The 23958-nt window shown below is 44.9% G+C and overlaps 1 protein-coding gene across 1 annotated transcript in view; it reads right to left on the bottom strand.

Moving 5' to 3' along the window:
• THBS2 (thrombospondin 2) overlaps nt 1–23958 on the bottom strand; it is a 471688-nt gene that overhangs the window by 50493 nt on the left and 397237 nt on the right. Inside the window, exons 19-21 of the mRNA XM_077283271.1 lie at nt 11493–11764; nt 11304–11401; nt 910–1049 (exon numbers count right to left, since the gene is read on the bottom strand). Coding sequence (XP_077139386.1) covers nt 910–1049; nt 11304–11401; nt 11493–11764 — 510 coding nt within the window. The remainder of the gene's footprint in view (nt 1–909; nt 1050–11303; nt 11402–11492; nt 11765–23958) is intronic.

The raw sequence follows: 23958 nt of genomic DNA, 5'->3' as shown, positions 1-23958 counted from the left end.
CAGAGAACCTTGGGGATGTGAGCGAGGAACAAGGGGAGCGTTTTCATCAAGACATTAAAACAATGTAAGAACAGTATCAAGGCTGGTGGGACTCACATATGATGGCTGACTATTGCTGGAGCTTGAAAGACAACCCAGAAGCTGTACATCACAGATCAGCCAAGAAAAGAAAGTTCAAATAACTTCCATTTGTCATTCATCTGTGTGCCATATATATGTTTTTATATTTTGTAGTTTAATTCTGTAAGTATATTTGATTTGCTGTACATAGATTTTGCAATCTTTGTTATTCCTTGATTAAAAATATACAAAATGTACCGAAAATCATGTGTTTTTATCATAAAACATTAGGAGTAATTTTCATCAAAAATTTAAAATACCTCGAAATCCTGATGTGATAGCCAAAAACGGAGTTCATATTCGTAATCAGCAGCCAAAATTGACTTAAAATATGTTTTAAAACCTTTTGCCAGAAAAATTGCGTTGACCAGTTATTAATTATTTGGCCCAGTGTGCTGAATAAATAAAAAAAATGCCTTCTGTATCGGCTGAGCCCCTCACAATTACAACTATGAGGAAGAAACTCTGCTCTTCTAATAATCGTGAAGGCTGCAGCCGATCAGCGGCCACTGATTGGCCGCAGCAGTTAGTGACATTGCTTATATCATGAGATCAGTGAGGGACACTGGGCTAAGAGTGTAGGAGCAGCGCATGGCATATTTATGCACCATGCTAGGGCAACTAATAAAGCATTGTCCATTACTGACATCCGCTTTAATGTTCTTCTAGTATCAGTTTAGCTTTCTGATCTGATTGTACCATTAACGCTATTGTATTTCTGAAAAATATGCAATAGAATTCCTTCAAAAATATACCAGTTAAATTTATGTTGAAAAGAACAACACTCACCTTTACATTCATACTTGAGATCAGAGAAATATACCAACTCTTGGGAGAAAACAAAGAGTCCCAACCGTCCACCAGCATATGTTTTGTCAAAGAGTAGCCCAGAGTCTGCCAAGATCTGCTTTCCTTCATAAACTACAACTCTGAGGAAGAAAATACAATTAGCATGTGCAGTTTGCGGTATGTATTTGAGGAAAAAGAATGAATATTCAGGTTTTTTTTATATTAGGTATAGTGATGAGCGAGCATACTCGTTGCTCGGGTTTCCCAGAGCCTGCTCGGGTGGTCTCTGAGTATTTTGCAGTGCTCGGACATTTAGTTTTCTTCGCCTCAACTGCATGATTTACGGCTGCTAGCCAGGCTGAATACATGTGAGGAATGCCTGTTTGTTAGGGAATCCCCTCATGTATTCAGCCTGTCTAGCAGCCACAAATCATGCAGCTGCGGCGATGAAAACTAAATCTCCAAGCACTACAAAATACTCGGAGACCACCCGAGCATTCTCTGGGAAACCTGAGTAACGAGTATATTCGCTCATCACTAATTACTGTAGGTATTCAGCTTATTCTGAATAATAATGTATGGCTTAGTAAATGCTTAGACCTTCAGTCATTATTGTTAAAAAAATGTAATCCATAACAAGTAATTAGTAAACAACTTTGTTTATGTGACTCAAATTTCACAACACTGCTGTCATGATTCCACCACTCACGGTTGTCCTATGGATGCTTGCTGAATTGTCAGGATTGTGAGAGACAGCTCAACTGCCTAATCTGAGGCAGAGGTGTGAGTATTGTGAATGACAGCACAGTCGTTCTATCTGGCTGGGTCTGTGGAATCTCCTATTTGTGTCATCTGTTCTGGGTGATTGTGTAAGGGGGTATGCAGGCAGCTGGTTTGGGCCCTGCATGCCTGTACATGCCTACCTAATGAAACCAGGTATGTTTTCAGTCAGAGTAGTGACAGTTGAGAAAGGGGGCGGAGCCAGTGTAGTGGCAGGAGAGTGCCATCCTGAGGCAATTTCCAGTTAGTGGGAGGAGCTAGAGCAGAGTGAGAGGAATTGTTCTAGAAGGTTTTCAATTGTGAATAGGACAGTGAACAGAGAAGATTAAAAGGGTGACAAGTCTGTCTTCATGGCTGGTGTGATCTGGGCAATTGGAGTGGTCAGCGGTTAGGCCTTTGGGAACTTCTGTGACGTCCAGGACCTACGGTCCGACAAGGATTAGAAGCATAATCCTGTAATTTCGCCCAAGGAAGGGGAAAGTGGACAGGGAGCATAGGAGACCAGCTAGGCCAACAATCTAAAAAACTTCGGGAATGGAAATCATGGTATCAGATGATGAGCTGTCAGAAAAGACCAGGGACAGCGTAGAAGGTGAAACAAGTGTGACATGTGAAGACTGTTGGACGGTCTCCAATATGACAAAATATCTCATTAGGAGGGAGAGGAACAATAAACATATTTGAACCAACTAGAAGAAAAAACCTTTTACAAAATTACTTTTAATGGGAGTAATTTAAAAGTATATAAATATATATTGTGAGAGGGTCACTGGCATGGTATAGGAGGGGATTGCTTTCTTCTGTGATTTAGAAACCCATAAGATTCTCTTCAGCGTGTGCTGAAGAAGTTAATCAGCCGTATTATGGGACGGGTTTGTAGGTGAATAAGTAAGAGATGGGCGGGACGCCTACTCACCATATCTCCACATCAAGGGTGTGGCTGGGATGTTAAATGTACAGCCACTGTATTTTTTCCTTCGTGTGCTGTGGTTTGGAGGGGAGAGACTCCAGATATGGCTCCAGGTGGAGCTAAAGACATATGGTGGCAAGAGAGGGCAAACCCCTCAGACATATGAACTTTGCTATACATTATCTTTTTGTTTTGCCATTATGCCAGAAAGGCCATGTTTACTTTGCTGAACCTTGCTATAGTTTATGCTGTTCTATAATAAACCAGCAGGTGTTTTACCACAAGAAGTGTGTCTGTTTCTTCCTTTGGAAGCAGCTGAGTGAGTCAACCTCTCACAATATACAAAACCCTTAAAATTGGACTCAAGATGGGTTTAGTTATAATAGCAGTGTAACTTGTGCAAAAAATACTATCAGATCCTAATAGGCCTTATAGAGCTGTTCACCTGCCTGACTGCGGAGGTTGGCACACTAAATAGTTGACATAGCGCTCCTGCTCAATGTCAGCAGACACTGAAACCCTTAGGCTTCTTTCACACTAGCGTCGGGCTCTGTTCGTCGCAGTGTGTCGGGCCGAGGTCACCGACACTAGCGTTGTCTCTGCCGCACAACGGGTGCAGCGGATGCATTTTTCCAGTGCATCTGCTGCCCCATTGTGAGGTGCGGGGAAGTGTGGGGAGGTGGGGGCAGAGTTCCGGCCGCGCATGCGCGGTCGGAAAAAGTGGACTATCGGGAGCAAAAAACGTTACATGTAACGTTTTTTGGTCCCGACGGTCTGCCACAACACTGCGCAACCATCGCACGACGGTTGCGACGTGTGGCAATGCATCGCAAATGCGTCGCTAATGTTAGTCAATGCTGAAAAAACGCATCCTGCAAGCACTTTTGCAGGATGCGTTTTTTCGGCAAATGACGCATTTGCGACGTATTGCAGTTAACGCTAGTGTGAAAGTAGCCTAAGAGTCCCCTATGCTGTACATACATACAAAACATTAATATAAACACATACTAAACTTAATAAACTGTCCTCATGGGAGTCTAAATTAGCAGGTAAGAAGGTAACTAAGATAGTGGGTGTATAAAAATGTCAAAGTATATATATATTATATTATATATTATTATTATATTATTATTATTATTATATTATATAGGCTAATTATCTTGTTTCAGATAAAGCAGTTTAAACACTGCAACTATTCAAGCATGTGTCATGTCGGACGCTGTTCACACTAAGGCATCCGACAGACAGCGGTAATGCCACATACGTCCACTACATGCTCAGTGGCGTCAGCTAGACTTTATCCAGCTTGCTCGGGGTTAACCTAGCTGGTAATCAGGTTGGAGGCTGGGTCACGCCCACGGCCTGTAAATAGTCGTGCTGGACTTTGGGCGTCGCGTGGTGCGATTTTCAGTTTTCCCTGTCTGTGCTTTCTGTAGGGATTGGTGTGTGTTCTCCTCACTGGGTGGTGGGTGGTGGTTTCAGCTTAGGGCTGAAACAGGAGTCAGGGTCAGGCCTGGCGGCCCAGACATGCACACCTTTAGTGTAACTTCTGGGAAAGGGACAGACAGGGTTTCCCTAGCCTGAGGGATATCGCAGGGGCCCGGGTAATCAGCCTTAGTCTACCCAGTACCCCCGTGACATTATAATCGGCCCAAAAGAAAAAAATATATATTTTTTTGTATGTCATGGATCCCATGACTTCCATAACCCGCCAGTTGAAGGCGCTGTCCTTACAGGTCACTGAATTGAAGGGGGCAGTTCAGCAACAGGGTCTTGTGGTAGCTAATGTGCAAGTGGAAATTGCAGGTAGAGTTGCAGAGCCAAAAATCCCTTTACCTGAGAGGTTTGCTGGGGAACGCAGTAAATTTCTTGTTTTCCGTGAAGCTTGCAATTATATTTTCGTATGCGCCCGCTTTCCTCAGGTATTGAGGCTCAGCATGTGGGCTTGGTTTTGTCATTACTGAACGGAGACCCCCAAGCATGGGCATTTTCATTACCTTCTGATTCAGCTGCATTTAACTCAGTGGAGTTTTTTTTCTGCTCTTGGACTCATATATGATGATCCTGACAGATTGGCTCTAGCAGAATCTAAAATACGCGCTCTCCGCCAGGGGGAGCGAATGGCGGAGGATTACTGTTCTGAATTTCGCCACTGGGCGGAGGACACACAATGGAATGACCCGGCGCTGCGGAGTCAGTTTGTATGTGGGGTTTCAAGAAGGGTTAAACAAGCCCTTCTGATGTATGAGACTCCTGCTTCTCTAGAGTCTGCCATGAGTCTTGTTGTCCGCATTGATCGCCGTTTGCGTCAGGGGGCGCTAGAGACCCCGCCTATGGGAGAGGTCATAGGTGCACGTGAGGTTGCTGCAGGTGAGCCCACAGAGCCTATGCAAATCGCAGGGGTGTCATGTCATCAAGCCCCCTCGATCAGGAAGCAGGGAGCCTGTTTTTGCTGTGGTAAAAAGAGGCATTATGTAAATGCTTGTCCGCTGTTTGCTAAGAAAAGCGCAACGGCGGAAAACTACTAAGCTCAGAGGGTGTGGAGGAGGCCAATCTGAGCTTATGCATATCCTCCATGGTGGTCTCTCAATGTATCCTCCCTGCCAGAGTTATAGTTGCTGGCAGAGAGCTGCCAATCACTGTTTTTGTGGATAGTGGTTCGGCCACTAATCTCATTGATGAGGGGTTTGCAAGCACGGCCGGGTTCACGGTCGAAAAATTGCTTCATCCTATCCGGGTGGTCACCATCAATGCTAGCCCTCTCCTACAGGGGGAGATTACTGAGTTTGTGGCTGAGGTTAAACTCCACATTGGGGTCCTACATTCTGAGCAGGTTACATGTAGGGTGCTCAGTAATCTTCCTGCACAAATGGTTCTGGGTTTTCCATGGTTATCTATGCACAACCTGGTTATTGACTGGAAAACTCAGGACATAATTCAGTGGAGCGGATTTTGCCAGGAGAATTGCCTGGCCACATGTGTGTCCGCTGTCACTCCAAGCATTCCTGAGTCACTGCTGGATTTCGCGGATGTGTTCTCAGAGAAGGGTTGCTCAGAATTGCCACCACATCGCCCCTATGACTGTACTATTAGGTTTAAACCAGGGGCCAAATTGCCGAAAGCAAGGATGTTCAACATCTCTGGTCCTGAGAGGCAAGCTTTAAAAGACTACATTGCTGAGAGTCTGAGCAAAGGGCACATCAGGCCTTCGTCCTCACCGGTGGCAGCGGGGTTCTTCTTCATTAAAAAGAAAGATGGCGGACTACGCCCGTGTCTGGATTTCAGGGAGTTAAACCAGATTACGGTTCATGATCCATACCCTATGCCACTGATACCTGATTTGTTCAACCAGGTGGCTGGTGCTAAGTGGTTTTTCAAGCTTGACCTCAGGGGGGCATACAACCTCATAAGAGTCTGTCAAGGTGATGAGTGGAAGACGGCTTTCAATACTCCTGAGGGTCATTTTGAAAATTTGGTGATGCCATTTGGGTTGACAAATGCGCCTGCAGTTTTTCAACATTTCATAAATTTTGTATTCTCGCATGTTCTGGGGAAATTCGTTATTGTGTACCTAGATGACATTCTCATTTGTTCATGCGACCGTGATACTCATTTAGAGCATGTGAGGCAGGAAAATAAGCTCTATGCAAAACTTGAGAAATGTGTATTTTCGGTTCAGGAGTTGCCTTTCTTGGGTTATATTGTGTCTGCTTCAGGGTTTAAAATGGACGCCGCTAAGGTGCAAGCGGTGCTGCATTGGGAACGGCCTGATAACCTAAAAGCACTCCAGCAGTTCCTTGGGTTTTCCAACTATTATAGAAAGTTTATCAAAGATTTTTCTACCATTGCTAAACCGCTTACTGACATGACGAAAAAGGGTACCAATTTCTCCGCCTGGCCTCAGGCTGCTGTGCGCGCATTTGAATTTCTGAAGAACAGTTTTGCTTCGGCCCCCATTCTGGTGCAACCAGACGTATCAAAACCATTTACCGTGGAAGTCGATGCGTCTGAGGTTGGAGTGGGGGCGGTGCTGTCACAAGGCTCATCCTTGGGCGAGTTGCGTCCTTGCGCCTACTTTTCCAAGAAGCTGTCGTCTGCCGAACGTAATTACGATATCGGCAACAGGGAGTTGTTGGCTATCAAGTTGGCTTTTGAGGAATGGTGACACTTTTTGGAGGGGTCGGTTCATCAGGCTACAGTTATCACCGACCATAAAAATCTGCTGTATTTGGAGTCAGCCAAGCGTCTGTCCCCAGGCAGGCTCGCTGGGCATTGTTTTTCACGCAGTCCAACTTTTTTGTTACGTACCGACCTGGGTCTAAGAACACTAAGGCAGATGCTTTGTCCAGGTGTTTTCCGGGGGGAGAACCTAGGGAAGATCGGGTACCCATTCTCCAAAAGGGTGTTGTGGTCTCGGCTCTCACGACAGAGGTTGAGGCTGAGATTGCCGAGGCTCAGGAGGAGGTACCACCAGAGCTTCCCATTAACAAATCGTTTGTACAGCTCCATCTTCACCTAAAGGTGTTGGGTGAGCATCATGATGCTGTCCTGGCTGGCCATCCAGGGGTTAGGGGTACCTTGGAGTTGGTGTCACGTCGGTTTTGGTGGCCCAAAATCCGACAGGACGTGGTCTCGTACGTGTCAGCATGTACCACGTGCGCTAGGGCTAAGACGTCCCGCTCTCGTCCTGCTGGCACACTACATCCTCTCGGGGTACCCAGTAGGCCATGGACGGAGATTTCCATGGATTTTATCACAGATTTGCCCTCCTCTGCTGGGAACACGGTCATTCTGGTGGTTGTTGATCAGTTCTCAAAGATGTCGCACTTTGTGTCTTTGCCTTCGTTGCCTAACGCTAAGACTCTGGCTCAGGTATTTGTGCAGGAGGTGGTCAGACTTCACGGGGTCCCGTCTGACATCGTGTCTGATAGGGGTACTCAGTTTGTGGCAAAATTTTGGAAAGCTTTTTGCTCACGGCTGGGGATCAAGTTGTCGCATTCTTCTGCGTTTCATCCTCAGTCAAATGGTCAGACCGAGCGCATGAACCAGAATTTGGAGCAGTATTTACGCTGTTTTGTTTCTGACAATCAGGAGGAGTGGTCGACGTTCCTTCCTTTGGCTGAGTTTGCTATAATTACCGTTAGGAATCGTCTGGGGAGTCCCCGTTCTTTTGTGTTTACGGGCTCCATCCTCAGTCTTGTATTCTGCGTCAGGGGGGCTCTACTGGCGTCCCGGAGGAGGACCAGTTAGGAGCACAACTGTCATCTATTTGGAGGAGAGTGAAACAGCGCTTGCTAAGCGTAGGTGCAAGGTACAAACGAGTGGCTGACAGTAAACGTGTGACAGGTCCGGACCTGAGTGTGGGTGACTGGGTGTGGTTGTCCACAAAAAAACATAAAACTCAAGATTCCATCCTTGAAATTGGGTCCAAGGTTTATTGGTCCATTTAGGGTTGCCGCCATCATTAACCTGGTAGCCTACCGTTTGGCGCTCCCTACGATATATAAAATACACAACGTGTTCCACAGATCTTTATTAAAAAAGGTGGTGGGTTCTGTGGACACAGCGCCTATGCCACCTCCAGTCTTGGTGGATGGCAATTTTGAGTTTGAAGTCTCCAAGGTGGTTGACTCTCGAGTAGTGCGCCGCACATTACAATACCTGGTACACTGGCGTGGTTATGGGCCGGAAGAGAGGTCCTGGGTACCAGCCTCGGAAATACATGCGGACCGGCTGGTCAGTATGTTTCACCGCCGCCATCCGGACAAGCCGGGTCCTATAAGTCGTGAGGGCCCTGGGGTCCCTCATAGAAGGCGGGGTACTGTCATGTCGGAAGCTGTTCACACTAGGGCGTCCGACAGACAGCGGTAATTCCACATACGTCCACTACACGCTCAGTGGCGTCGGCTAGACTTTATCCAGCTTGTTTGGGGTTAATCTAGCTGGTAATCAGGTTGGAGGCTGGGTCACGCCCACGGCCTTTAAATAGTTGTGCTGGACTTTGGGCGTTGCCGATTATAGCTTGTGCTTTGTGCCTAGTGATCCCGGTCTGGAGTGGTGGTCTTGTTGTAGGAATATCGTATCTGGTGGTGTATTATCCTTTGTCATATTCCTCCTTCCTATATTTGTATTTGTTTTGCCCTGTGCACATCATAGTGTATTCCTGTGTGTCTGCAGCGTGGTGCGATTTTCAGTTTTCCCTGTCTGTGCTTTCTGTAGGGATTGGTGTGTGTTCTCCTCACTGGGTGGTGGGTGGTGGTTTCAGCTTAGGGCTGAAACAGAAGTCAGGGTCAGGCCTGGCGGCCCAGACATGCACACCTTTAGTGTAACTTCTGGGAAAGGGACAGACAGGGTTTCCCTAGCCTGAGGGATATCGCAGGGGCCCGGGTAATCAGCCTTAGTCTACCCAGTACCCCCGTGACAGCATGTTTGTCAGGAAATACCCACAATGTCAAGGTGTATACACTAAACTAAGCCAGTTATTAAGGTGGATCTATGATTGCATATCCCTCACATAATGTCCACCCTACCAGGTTATCCACAATAAATATACATTGTTCCAAAAAAGTAAGATCCCTTTGTCATGATACAATTCCCTCCTCACAGTTCTGGGGTTCATCAGGGGATCATATATGAAAGGAGACCTCATTGAAACCAAGGGCTGGATGGTGCTCCAAACCATCCAGCCCTTGGATCCATTGAGGTCCCCCTTCATATATGGTCCACTGATGAACTCCAGAACTGTGAGGGAGGTAACGAGTCGGGACAAAGGGATCTGACAGACAAATGCTACAATTAATATAAGTTACCGCACTTTCTTGGGACAATTAATATTTATTGTGGGTAACCTTGTAGGGTGGACATTATCTGTGGGATATGTAAGAGGCATTTTTTCAACAAGAAAAAAAATGGTGAAAAGTCGTCTTTAATTTCATGCTGTTATTTCTCATTTTTTGTACCGTAATCATGTGAATGGTCCAAGCTTAGTTTAATCCTGAAGCTTAGGGAAGAGTCAGACAGCCGTATAACTAGGAAGGAGATCGCAATGCTTAGCCTGGTCGTCAGTAGTGTTGAGCATTCCGATACCGCAAGTATCGGGTATCGGCCGATATTTGCTGTATCGGAATTCCGATACCGAGATCCGATATTTTTGTGGTATCGGGTATCGGTATCGAAACAACATTAATGTGTAAAATAAAGAATTAAAATAAAAAATATTGCTATACTCACCTCTCCGACGCAGCCTGGACCTCACCGAGGGAACCGGCAGCGTTGTTTGCTTAAAATTCGCGGGTTTACTTCCTTACGTGAAGTCCCGGCTTGTGATTGGTCGCGTGCCGCCCATGTGGCCGCGACGCGACCAATCACAGCAAGCCGTGACGTAATTTCAGGTCCTTCAGGATTTTAAAATTACGTTCCGGCTTTGTGATTGGTCGCGTCGCGGTCACATGGGCGACGCGACCAATCACAAGCCGTGACGTCACGGGAGGCTGGACACGCGCGCATTTTAAAATGCGCGCGTGTCCTGCCTCCCGTGACGTCCCGGCTTGTGATTGGTCGCGTGCCGCCCATGTGGCCGCGACGCGACCAATCACAGCAAGCCATGACGTAATTTTAGGTCCTTCAGGATTTTAAAATTACGTTCCGGCTTGTGATTGGTCGCGTCGCGGTCACATGGGCGACGCGACCAATCACAAGCCGTGACGTCACGGGAGGCAGGACACGCGCGCATTTTAAAATTTTAAAATGCGCGCGTGTCCAGCCTCCCGTGACGTCACGGCTTGTGATTGGTCGCGTCGCCCATGTGACCGCGACGCGACCAATCACAAAGCCGGAACGTAATTTTAAAATCCTGAAGGACCTGAAATTACGTCACGGCTTGCTGTGATTGGTCGCGTCGCGGCCACATGGGCGGCACGCGACCAATCACAAGCCGGGACTTCACGTAAGGAAGTAAACGCGCGCATTTTAAGCAAAGAACGCTGCCGGTTCCCTCGGTGAGGTCCAGGCTGCGTCGGAGAGGTGAGTATAGCAATATTTTTTATTTTAATTCTTTCTTTTACACATTAATATGGATCCCAGGGCCTGAAGGAGAGTTTCCTCTCCTTCAGACCCTGGGAACCATCAGGGATACCGTCCGATACTTGAGTCCCATTGACTTGTATTGGTATCGGTATCGGATTGGATCCGATGCTTTGCCGGTATCGGCCGATACTTTCCGATACCGATACTTTCAAGTATCGGACGGTATCGCTCAACACTAGTCGTCAGCTCTCCTGACCTGAGCGTGACAGCATGCATTTCTATGCAGCAGTCATGTATGGGTCAGGAGAACCGTGGCTAGTCCAAGCATTCTGTTGTGATCCTCGTCCGAGTTATACAGTTGTCTGACTTTTCCCTACTAGTAAACTGAAACCCACCTGTAGAGATTAAATATTGCCAAAAATGTAGCTATCCACTAATAATCTAATATGTTAAGGATACTTCTAAAGTTCCAGTGGAAAACTAGGATGTATTGATATCTGATAGAGGCCTTGACTTGACTCTAGATTGCAGATTTCATCTCATTTTACAGGAAAAAATAATTCAGCTTGCAACCAAACCCACAGGTGTCCATTGTGAGATAAATCTGTCACTGTTTTAATTATGTTTTTCTTCACTATGACAGAACAGAAAAACAGAATTCACATTGCAGATTTCTTACCTGATATAACCAGTCTTGGGTCTGTGAGTTAGATGCCACCTATACGCAGTATAATCTTTCCAGCCTATATTCTTGGGATCATGCCACAATGTTCTAACCTAAAAAAAGTTATGTTTCATGCCGTTAGCACAAAATGTAAGAAAAACATAAACTTAGGTAACAATAGTTATATATTAAATGCATTTATACCTCTCCTGGTGTATTTCCAGTATGCCAAAGAGCATTTCTTAAGTGTTCGCCAGTGCCTGTTGTAGAATTGACAACTTTAATGGAAACTCCAGAGGTACCATAGGCCCTGGATGGTGTATCTTCCCAGTATTTCTGTGTGATTTGTTTCCACATGAGAACATAAAACCTGCTGCTAGACTGATAACCAAACACAAAGCCAGCATAATCATCATCCCGATCTGTGTTCACAAAAAATGTTCCACTGAAGTCCACTGCACTGAATTCATCATAACCTAAATGACAAATAAAAAATCACTTTATTTTTCAAAAAGCACAGTGAATGTGTATTTACTGCCAATATACAGACTAAGCACAAAATAAGTTTTTTATGGTACTTTAGTGTATTTTTTCATCTCTTTTTGCCTTTCTGTGCACCCAACTTCACATAGCTGAAAGGATCGTCTTATTCTTACATTGCCAAAGCTACATTTCTCGGCAGCACTTTGCTTCTCCTCAGTGCTGCAGACATCCCCCTCTCTCTAAGAAAAGGTAGTTTCTTGTTTCTGGTAAAAAAAAACAACTTGACTTTATTAGAAAACTTGATTAACCCCTTAAGGACCGAGGTACTTTGTACGTTAATGACAGGGCCTCATTTTTTAAATCTGAACAGTGTCACTTTGTAAGGTAATATCTCTGGAATGCTTCAATGATTCAGCTGATTTTGAGAGTATTTTGCAAATTTTGAATTTTTATGGCCTTAAATCTGAGAGTTGTGTCACACAAAATACTTGAAAAATAACATTTCCCACATGTCTACTTTAATTTTTTTGTTAGAAAGTTAAAAGGTTTAAAATTTAATGAGCAATTTCTAATTTTTCCAACAAAATTTACAAAACCATTTCTTATGGCCCGCATTTGAAGGGACTTTGAGGGGTCTATAGGACAGAAAATACCCAAAAGTGACACCGTACTCAAATCTGCACCCCTCAAGGTGCTCAAAACCACATTCAAGAAGTTTATAAATACTTAAGATGCTTCACAGGAACTGAAGCAATGTGGAAAGAAAAAACAAACATTTAACTTTTTTCACAAAAATTTTGTTTTAGAACCAACTTTTTTTATTTTCACATGGGTATCAGGAGAAAATGGATTATAACATCTGTTCTGCAATTTCTCTTGAGCATGCCGATGCCCCATATGTGGGGGAAAAACACTTTTTGGGCACAAGGCAGGGCTCGGAAGGGAAGGAGTACTGTTATACATTTTGAGCACAAAATTGGTATCAAGAGGTTACTACAACAGAGAGGAACCAGAAGACCGCAGCATCGGATTGCTCCAACTCCTGCACTAAATAGAAGCACTTCACCTTCTTTTTAAAAAGTATAATTTTTTTTTACAGGACAAGGGTTAATCTGCCATGTTGAGAGCTCTGGGATCCATGGCTCTCAGCTGATCACGGTTAGCCACTTTTATCCCCTATATAATCTGGGTGCTAACTGACACACATTGTCAGAGTTAGCTTATGCTGCATGGCTGGGAGGATAGTAGTTGGTGGTTACAAGAGTAGGCAGTTTCGTGGATTTATCTGTGACTGGTTTAGTGAGTGTAATTCCCTTTCGTCTCCTACTTTGGTTTTACCCTAACCTCCACTCTCTGATGCATTCATCTGTTATATGTGAGTGTATATTTGTATGCCTGGTATTTTTCGTTTCACCCATTTGTGCTACCTTGTTCGTCTGGTTGGTGTACTGCGGTGCACTGCTACTCCCCTCTTTCCTGGGTAGGGGAATGGTACATACGAAGGGAAGATTCTGGAGGCAAGGCAAACTACGTGGCCCCGGCATCTTCACCTTCAGAAGTAACCCGGGCAACAAGGCAAGCTAAGGCGTTCCCTAGCATTAGGGACAGGAAAAGAGCCCCTGGTCCCGGATCACCTGACAACAATCAGTTGTGACAATTAGCTGCAATTGAGAGCGGACACCATGTCAGGTTTGGAGACCCCCTCATGTGCCAAAACAGTGGAAACCCCCACAAATGATCACATTTTAGAAACTAGACCCCTAAAGGAACTTATCTTGATGTGTGATGAGCACCTTGAACCCAAGATGCTTCACAGAAGTTTATAATGTAGAGATGTGAAAGTAAAAAAATCTATCTTTTAGCCCCATTTTTATATTTTCAAAAGGGTAAAAGGAGAAAATGAACCCCGAACTTAGTTGCACAATTTCTCCTGAGAGTACCAATCTCCATGTGTTGTAGAAAACTACTTTTGAGGCACAGCGCAAAGCTCAAAAGGGAAGAAGCGCCATATTGAAGTTCAGATTTGGCTGGAATGGTTTGAGGGTGCCATGTCACATTGACTGAGCCCTTGAGGTACCAGAACAGCATAAACGCCCTATAAGTGACAACATTTTACAAATTAAACATCTCAATGAATTCATCTAGGTGTGCAGTGAGCATGCTGACACCACATGTGCCTCACAGAAATTTATACCATTGGGTAGTGAAGAAAAATTCATTATATTTTCTCCACTAAAATGTTGCTTTGGCCCCACATTTTTAATTTTTCTAAGGGTTAATAGGAAAAATGGACGTTTCAGTTTGTTGTGCGATTTTTTCTGATTCTGCCAATGCACTACATGTAATCGGGAAATACTTTTCAGGCACAGTGCAAAGCTCAGAAGGGAAGGATCGCCATATTACAGTCCAGATTTTACTGTTATGGTTTGCAGCTGCCATTACCCTCTGGGAGAACCACTGAGGTACAAGAACAGCAGAATTCCCCATAAGTGACCTCATTTTACAAACTGTACCTCTCAATAAATTCATCTAAGGGTGCAGTGATCATATTGACACCACAGGTGTGTCACAGAATTTTATACCATTGGGCAGTGAAGAAAAAATAATTACTTATTTACCACAAAAAAAATTTGTTTCAGCCCCAGATTTTACATTTTCACCGGGGTAAATATGTAAAAATGGCACCAAAATTTGTCAAAGAATTCCTGCTGAACGTGGCAATACCCCACATGTGGCTGTACAGTACTGCTTAGCCACACGGTGAGACTCGGGAGGGATGGAGCACTATTTGCCTCCTGAAGCACAGATTTTCCTAGAAAAGTTTGCTCTGTGGCAGAACACGCTTTTATGCACACCTAGAAAAGTGGACACCGTCGATCTTAGGCCAGACTGCGTCCACAGTGCCTCCATTTGCCTCATTATATGGAACCTTTCATTTCAGAGATTTACATAGAAACCTTGATGTAAGCGCTCAGTGTAGAGCACAGGATAAATGTGAGCTGAGCCTTACTGCAAACTTTGGGAGGCAAAATGAACAAATGTCACAAATAATTAACAAATTTGTGGCAGCTCTGGGTCTGCTGAAATGTAAACATTGTTTTTTCCTTTTGGTGCAGCAAGTTAATGTCAGTCTCTTGATGTAAGTTGTCTTTTAGGCTGGTCAGCTGATATTGGTTTGTAACCACTCCCTTTGAATAGTTACCTGACCCATCAGCTGATTGTCAGTTATAGAGTTTTTGTTCTATGCAGACCAGCTAGGTGTGTGGAGCTCGTCTGTGACAGTGGTGTCGCTGATGTGGGAGTTCTGCTATCTTACTGCCATTTACTCTGCTGCTGGGAAGCTTAGCAGCAAAGCCTAAGCTGAGTAGTTTTCTTTTTGTCAGACCCCTGTTCATCTCTTCCCCTGTGTGTTACTATCTGCAGTGGTGATGCTACCATCCTTGCAAGCCAGTGCACTAATCAGGGTACATAAAGGTGACAGTCAGGTACTAGGTATGTGACGGCAACGAGGGAAAGGACCCAGATAAGGCATTATGGATGCCTAGGGACAGGCACAGGTTGGTGTCAAGAGGGGTCCCATCCACTGCTCCCTACCATATGGGCCTGCCTCTCCTTTTTCCTTCTCGTCTTATTTCTATGGTGGGTCATCTGCCGGACTTACATGTGTCCGAGCGTGACAACAAATCAACAGATGGTGAAGGATTGGTTTTACTTATTTTTTTCGCCATTCCTTGTGCAGTATAAGTGATTAGACGACTTTATTCTTTGGGTTGGTACGATTACAGCGATACCAGATTTATATCGGGTTTTTATGTTTGGCAGCTGTCACTCACACTAAAAGTCGCTCTTTTTTGTTGCAAAAACTAGTTTTTGCATAGCCACATTCGGAGAGCTATAATTTTTCCATATTTCTGCTGACACAGTCATGTGAGGGCTTTGTTTTTTTTGTCGGACAAGTTGATGTTTTTCGGGCACATTAAATTTTTTGATCGCTTTCTATTCCGATTTTTGGAGAGGCAGAATGAACAAAAACCAGCAACTCAAACATTTTTTTTTCTATGCCGTTTCGCATGTGGTAAAATTGATATGGCAGCTTTATTCCTCGGGTCAGTACGATTGCAACAATACCACATTTATATAGTTTTTTTTATGTTTTGGAGCTTTTACATCAAGGGTGGGGAGCGTCCGGTGCGGCCCGCAGCCACTTTGCCCGTTTTTTGGCAGCAGGCCCATTAATACTTCAGAGGTGAGCGCAGTATTGTATGGAGGAATATGAGTGGAGGACACGCCGGTGCTCGGCTTCACACTTGTGCGACTCAACTTCACACTTGTGTCGGGGAAGCCGATCCTGCCCTGCGCTGCTGCCGGTCCGTGCGGACTTAGTCCGGACACCGCGGCGAGGACGCGCAGTCTTCTCAGTCAGCTGCCAGCGGAGAATAATGCCGGTCCGGTTCCTCCCCGGGCGCCGTTCACTCCTGCACAGCTCTCAGTGTCAGGGGGAAGCTGGCGGAGCCTGCCTGGTATATCCGCTCTGGCTGCCATCTGTAGCAGCAGCCACTTTGTAGCCAGGCAGCGACTCTACAGAGGAAAATGCAGTTTGATACTCTCCGCCAGTTCTGCAACACCGTCCTGTCTCATTTTCATGAGGCTTTCCCCACTCCCCCTCACATCCTATAGAACGATGTGTTCAGTCAGACCCTGAACAACTCCAGGTATATGAATAAGGTGGCCAATTTCTGGCCGTGCTGAATGCTGCCTCCCATCAAGGTGTGCATTGAACCCCTACATATTTCTATAGCACCAACATATGCCACCACGTCGCACAAGCACAGCAGACACATATATATTCCTTTTTTTAACCTATCAATGTTTTTTCTCTTTAATTATTGAGGTGGGGGAATAAGTACATAAAAGACCCTCCACCTTATAACACGTGGAGACTATAGTAACTATAAGGCCGGCATCACACTAGAGAGTTTTACGGACGTATGAGAGGCGCAAAAACTACGCATTGCACACGGACCAATGATTCTCTATGGGGCAGCTCCTATTTGGCGTATATTATGCATCCGTATTTTACGGGCGTTGAAAATTGCAGCATGCTGCGTTTGCCAAAGTATTGCGCAAAAAATCCAACAATGAAAGTCTATGGGTGCGCCAAAAATACGGATTACACACGGACCAACAGTGTGACTTGCGTAAAATACACAAGAGTTTAGCAGGTGACAGGAAATATGCCAAGCCCTCAATCAGGAAGCTTAGACATGCTAATGACCGTATATACTCGAGTATAAGCCGAGATTTTCAGCCCAAATTTTTGGGCTGAAAGTGCCCCTTTCGGCTTATACTCGATCACGGTCTGTGGCAGGGTCGGCGGGTGAGGGGGAGAGGGCGCTGAGGCATACTTACCTTGTCCCGTCGATCCTGACGCTCCCCCTGCCCGTCACACTGTCTCCGGGTGCCGCAGCTCTTCCCCTGTACAGCGGTCACGTGGGACCGCTCATTAAACTTATGAATATGTACTCCACTCCCATAGGGGTGGAGCCACATATTCATTTCTCTAATCAGCGGTGCCGGTGACCGCTGATAGAGGAAGAGGCTGCGGCACCGAAGACCAGCTGTCCGGGGGAAGGAGCGGGACGCCGGGAGCAGGTAAGTATCGCATATTTACCTGTCCTCGTTCCACACGCCGGGCGCCGCTCTGTCTTCCCGGCGTCTCTCCGCTCTGACTGTTCAGGTCAGAGGGTGCGATGACGCATATAGTGTGCGCGCCGCCCTCTGCCTGATCAGTCAGTGCGGAGAGACGCCGGGACGGGATGCTGGGGAGCTGCAAGCAAGAAAGGTGAGTATGTGTTTTTTTTTTTATTGCAGCAGCAGCACCAGCGTTATATATGGCACAGCTTTATAATGAGCATCTATGGGGCCAAACTGAACTGTGCAGAGCATATATGGCACAGCTTTATAATGAGCATCTATGGGGCCAAACTGAACGCTGCAGAGCATTCCATATGGGGCAGCTTTATAATAAGCATCTATGGGGCCAAACTGAATGGTGCAGAGCATATAGGGCACAGCTATATAAGGAGCATCTATGGGGCCAAACTGAACGGTGCAGAGCATTATATATGGCACAGCTTTAAAATGAGCATCTATGGGGCCAAACTGAACGGTGCAGAGCATATATGGCACAGCTTTATAAGGAGCATCTATGGGGCCATAATGAACGGTGCAGAGCATATATGGCACAGCTTTATAAGGAGCATCTATGGGGCCATAATGAACGGTGCAGAGCATATATGGCACAGCTTTATATGGAGCATCTATAGGGCCATAATGAACGGTGCAGAGCATATATGGCACAGCTTTATGTGGAGCATCTATAGGGCCATAATGAACGGTGCAGAGCATATATGGCACAGCTTTATGTGGAGCATCTATGGGGCCATAATGAACGGTGCAGAACATATATGGCACAGCTTTATATGGAGCATCTATAGGGCCATAATGAACGGTGCAGAGCATTGTATATGTGGCACAGCTTTATATGGAGCATCTATGGGGCCATAATGAACGGTGCAGAGCATCCTATATGGCACAGCTATATATGGATAATATACGGGGCAATAATCAATGGTATGGAGCATTATATATGGCACAGCTTTATATGGAGCATCTATGGGGCAGTAATGAATGGTATGGAGCATCTATTTTTATTTTTGAAATTCACCGGTAGCTGCTGCATTTTCCACCCTAGGCTTATACTCGAGTCAATAAGTTTTCCCAGTTTTTTGTGGCAAAATTAGGGGGGTCGGCTTATACTCGGGTCGGCTTATACTCGGTAGCTGAAAAAGTCAGACAGACATCCCAGAAGTCTGCCTCTCATCTCCATGGAGTCTCCTGCAGCATGGCTGCTTCTCATCCTGGTCCAAGAAAGGCCCAAAATTTGGGACCAACGGGATGCAAACTATGTGAACCGGGCAAGGAAAGAGGCTGCTTGGAGGAGCATATGTGGGATCCTTTTCCCAGAATATGAGCAGCGGCCACGTGAGGTCCAGAGGCAAATTAGTAAGTACCCTCATGTTTCTCTATTAATTAATATTGCAAACTGCAGTACCTACATGAATTTTGGCCTATTGTTATTTTCATTAATATTAATAAAATTTATTTATATAGCACCATTAATTACATGGTGCTGGACATGAGAAAGGGGTTACGTACAGAGTTATAGATGCCGCTCACAGTAAACAAATTTACAATGACAGACTGCTACACAGGGGAGAGTACCCTGTCCTTGTGGCCTTACATTCTATGTATTTTCCCTTATATCGTATTGTGCTGTTTGTGTTTACAATATTTATATTGATGATCTTTTTTAAGAAATGCAGGTTACTAGGCCACATTAAAATCTGTTAAATCACTGACACCTTAGGGTACCACTGTGCACAATGGCCTTATACATTATTTGTTTCTTTTTCATTGCAGTGGAAGATGTTATGAGACGATGGCGCAGCATACGCGACCAGTATAGGAGAGAAAGTCAGCAGCGGGCCAGGAGTGGGTCAGCAGCGCCTTCAAAAAAGAGCAAATACATATACTATGACAGACTCTCCTTTTTGGATCCCAGTATGGATCTGAGACCGTAAGTAAAAACCTCAAAACACATTACACATATGTTTTTAAAGGTGAAATTTTAAACTTTATTTACTTAGTAATGTATGAGAATAACAGAACACAGTCCAACCTCACTGAGAGGGAGACCTTCTCAGACTCGGAGGTCATGATAGATCCGGTTGGGGAAGGAGAAGAGGTGGCTGGACCATCTTCGGATCCTTCCAGGGCCATCCCTCCTGGAACTTCTTCAGTTGCACCACAAGATCCGGCAACAACTGGCCAAGAAGCTGCCCCACCACCCACAGCAGCACCAGTTCCAGTAAGCCAGGATGATCCTGGAAACAGTAGCAGCCCTACTGTTCCACTGGAGACATCCCCACAGCCTGCTGTCATTTCCCACCGTGGCTGCAGAAGGAGAGAGCTGCAAGAAAGTCCCAGAAATGTGGACACTGGGGTCCTTAATTATTTGGCCAGGGCTGCTCAGGATGATAGTGAGGAGGCCTATGCGAGGCGCCTGGCCCGGTACCTCCGTCCCATACCCCGTGAGGTGAGGCTACGTGTGAGAGGGTGTTTTCAAATACTTATTGATGCATGTACCCCCCCAAATGAACCGTATGATTTGTTTGAGTTCATTGAGAGGTGGCAGCTGTCAGCAGGTAACGTCCTGCGCCTTCCAACATCTCAACAGGTGCATGCTCAACGAGTATTTGAAGCACCCACTCCACATGTGCCTACACCCTACCCGTTCCCACCCAAAACCCACCAAGGCCAGCACATTACCATATGTCATCATACCATCAACCTTCCCAATATGGCTACTTGTACAGACCCTCCACCAACTTACAGGAATTTGTAATTAAAAATGTTTTCTGGTGTTAATATTTTTGGTTGCTAGCCATGTTTTTGTTTTACTCTGCTGTGATAGCACTTTGTTCTATTTTTCTAAAAAAAATGGGTTATATTTTATTTTCATAAAAAAAACATATGATATTAATATGGTGTTTAACCAACAAAAAAAAGGCTTTGCTATAATAAAAATATATACTCAAAAGTCAATTTAAGTTTGTTGGACCAATCATTACAATGTCATACTCAATTACTAGGTTCATAAACATCTGTTAAATAAGTCATTGAAACACATAGTTAAGTAATTTATGTAATTTATGAATTTTTTAAGAAAATAAATATAGATATAAAGGGAAAAACTACAACATAGGAACAGCATTATCTTGCCACGGAGTGACACCCTGAGGAGAAATAAAATAATTTGTTAAAATATCCCTAACTTTTATGCCAGAAAGGGGATGCCGCTGAGGAAGGACTTGTGTTGTAGGCCTAGCCACATTGGCCAACATGCCTTCACCACTGTCAGCTGAGGAGCAGTCATGAATTCTTGTGAAGTTGTGTAAAACAACACAAGCTTTTATGACTTCATTAACATTTGCCTCACTCAGCTGAATGGCAGACTGGAGGACACGCCATTTGGAAGACATAATGCCAAAGGTGCACTCCACCAGTCACCACGCCCGTGAAAGTCTGACATTAAACACCCGCCTCCAGTGGTCCAGGTTGCGCCAGGGATAAGGCCTCATGTCATGCCTGGTCAATTGGAAGGCCTCATCTGCCACAAGTACATATGGGACTGCTGTTGTAGATGTCTTAAATAAGGTTTATGCTGATGATTTAAATTAATTTCAGGCCTCAAAACCGTTAAATGTCCATTTTGTAAGGTTGGGTAAAAAAAACGCATTACGGATGCCATACGGATTACATACGGAGGTTTACATGCGTAAAATACGCAGCCACACCTTGCCTACGGATGACATACGGATAACTGTTTTGGGATCATTTCTGCATATTACGCCTGTAAAAAAGGACCGTATTTCCCTACGCTGAGTGGGACACCGGCCTAAGGGTATGTTTCCATGGTCAGTATTCGCTGCGGATTGGATGCTGCGTACAGCCGCAGCATCCAATCGCAGTGGCCAGATGTTACAGCATAGTGGATAGGACTTTATGAAATCTCATCTCCACTATGCGTGCAGGGACGCCTCCGGTAACCCTGCGAAAACAGACATGCGGCACGTCTTTCTACCTGCAAAGCTGATCTGGCAACAGCAATCAGAGAAAGTTGGAGCCAGATTGATGAAGAGTACTGTTTGACACTCATTAAGTCCATGCCTCTGAGACTGCAAGCTGTTATAAAAGCCAGAGGTGGTGCAACAAAATACTAGTGATGTTTTGGAGTGTTTTTTGTTTGTTTGCTTTTCATGATTCCATATTTTTTCCCTTTTTGTTCTTGATTTCTTTTACTGTTTCTTAAAGCCAGAAAGTTTCTATGCCTTGAAATGACTTGCCGTAAGTTTTGTGCCATGTCTGTGATCTGCTTTTTTTTCTAGAAAATTAAACAACTGAATGAACATCCTCCAAGGCCGGTGATTACATAATTTTTGCCAGGGGTTGTAGGTGGAACCTCTATATTTTACACACCTCACCTTTCTTGGGTTGTGCATTTAATTTGGATAGCAACACCACAGGCAGGTGTTTAACCCCTTTACCCTGAGGGTGGTTTCCATGTTAATGACCAAGCCAATTTTTACAATTCTGACCACTGTCCTTTCATGAGGTAATAACTCTTGAACGCTTCAACGGATCTTGGCAATTCTGAGACTGTTTTTTCGTGACAGATTGTACTTCACTTAAGTGGTAAAATTTCTTCGATATAACTTGCATTTATTTGTGTAAAAAAAATGGAAATTTGCCTAAAATTTGCAAAATTTTACAATTTTCAAACTTTGAAATTTTATGCCCTTAAAACAGAGAAATATGTCACACAAAATAGTTAAAAATGACATTTCCCACATGTCTACTGTACATCAGCACAATTTTTTTTTGTTAGGAAGTTATAAGGGTTGAAAGCTAAACAGCGATTTCTCATTTTTACAACACCATTTTTTTTTAGGAACCACCTCACATTTGAAGTCACTTTGAGAAGTCTATATGATAGAAAATATCCAAAAGTGACAACATTCTAAAAACTGCAACCCTCAAGGTGCTCAATCCCACATTGAAGATGTTAATTAAACCTTCAGGTGCTTCAAAGGAATTTTTTTAATGCTTAAAAAAAATGAACATTTAACTTTTTTTCACAAAAAATTTAATTCAGACCAATTTTTTTTATTTTACCAAGGGTAACAGGAGAAATTAGACCCCAAAAGTTGTTGTGCAATTTGTATTGAGTATGCTGATACCCCATATGTGGGGGTAAACCGCTATTTGGGCGCATGGCAGAGCTCGGAAGAGAAGGAGTGCCGTTTGACTTTTCAATGCAAAATTGTCTGGAATTGAGATCGGACGCCATGTCGCGTTTGAAGAGCCCCTGATATGCCTAAACAGTGGATACCCCCACAAGTGACACCATTTTGGAAACTAGAACCCCTAAGGAACTTATCTAGATGTGTGTTAGGGCTGGCGGAACGCGCCAAATAATTATAAGAATGGTATAAGGTGCGTTCGCAGCCCGGGGTCCACATGCAGAGATGACACCTGCTGCTCGGTAATGGCGGACAGTATATGGCGGTATAATGTGAACACACTCAGGTTAGCTACACCCGGTATGTAAGGAAGCGAACCCTGTTGCATCACAGGGCTGCAATACCGCAGAGTGAACCCTAGTATTGGGTCACAGGACTCTGCCCCAAGGACACGGGGTTAGATTCCCTCTAGACCACTAGCACTCGGAATCGCAACTGCGGTGCCAGGGAAAAACCTAATTAATGCTTTACCGCACTGAGTGCGTACAGCGCCGCTCTGGCAGATGCCACTAACCACCCTAACTAGGACCAGGAAAGCACACTAGTTGAACTGGTAGTCAATGCTAATTGATGCTGTGTACTCATCTGGTGCTAGGTAGTTCAATCACCCAAGTACATTCAACAACACTAGGGATGGGTATGATTAAGGAGCTTTCACCAGATTCAGTCACACACACGATTTCTGATTTATACTAGCGCATGGTCGACCGACCATGCAAACCTTTTATATCTGTAGCCTTCAAGGACCTTCCTAGTGCTCCAATCAGAGCTGCTACAGGACCTGAGCATGTGACCCCCGACCACCAATGAGAGGTCGTCCTGTGGGCATGCTCAGTAGAAGAAAAGCAGGACTTAGTACCTGAAACGCCTGCTCGCTGCTGATCAGTACTGGCTACAAAGGCAGAGCCTCGAAAGGCAGCAGTAACCAAATGCAAAGTATCAGCTTTAGCCAGATGCTGGGACCGACGTCTCTGCTGAGCAGGCTCCACTACAGCTGAAGGAGAATGGGAGACCGCAGAGGACATGGTTCGAGATTCCCCCTGCACAGCGGAGGGAACTCGACACCTAAAATTAAAACACCCCCCTTGGGCCTTGCTAAGCTTGAAGGCAGCAATGAGCTGCGGAGCCTGAATGTGCTCAACAGGCTCCCAGGACCTGTCCTCCTGGACATAACCCTTCCAATCCACCAAATAGAATTTTTTGCCATGTACCACTTTACAACCCATGATAGCGTTCACCTCGTAATCGTCCATGGACGAACC

The sequence above is a fragment of the Ranitomeya variabilis genome, chromosome 2 (assembly GCF_051348905.1).
Source record: "Ranitomeya variabilis isolate aRanVar5 chromosome 2, aRanVar5.hap1, whole genome shotgun sequence".
NCBI lineage: Eukaryota > Metazoa > Chordata > Amphibia > Anura > Dendrobatidae > Ranitomeya > Ranitomeya variabilis.
The sequence above is the reverse complement of the archived record's forward strand: the minus strand, read 5'-3'. Positions and strand labels throughout refer to the sequence as shown.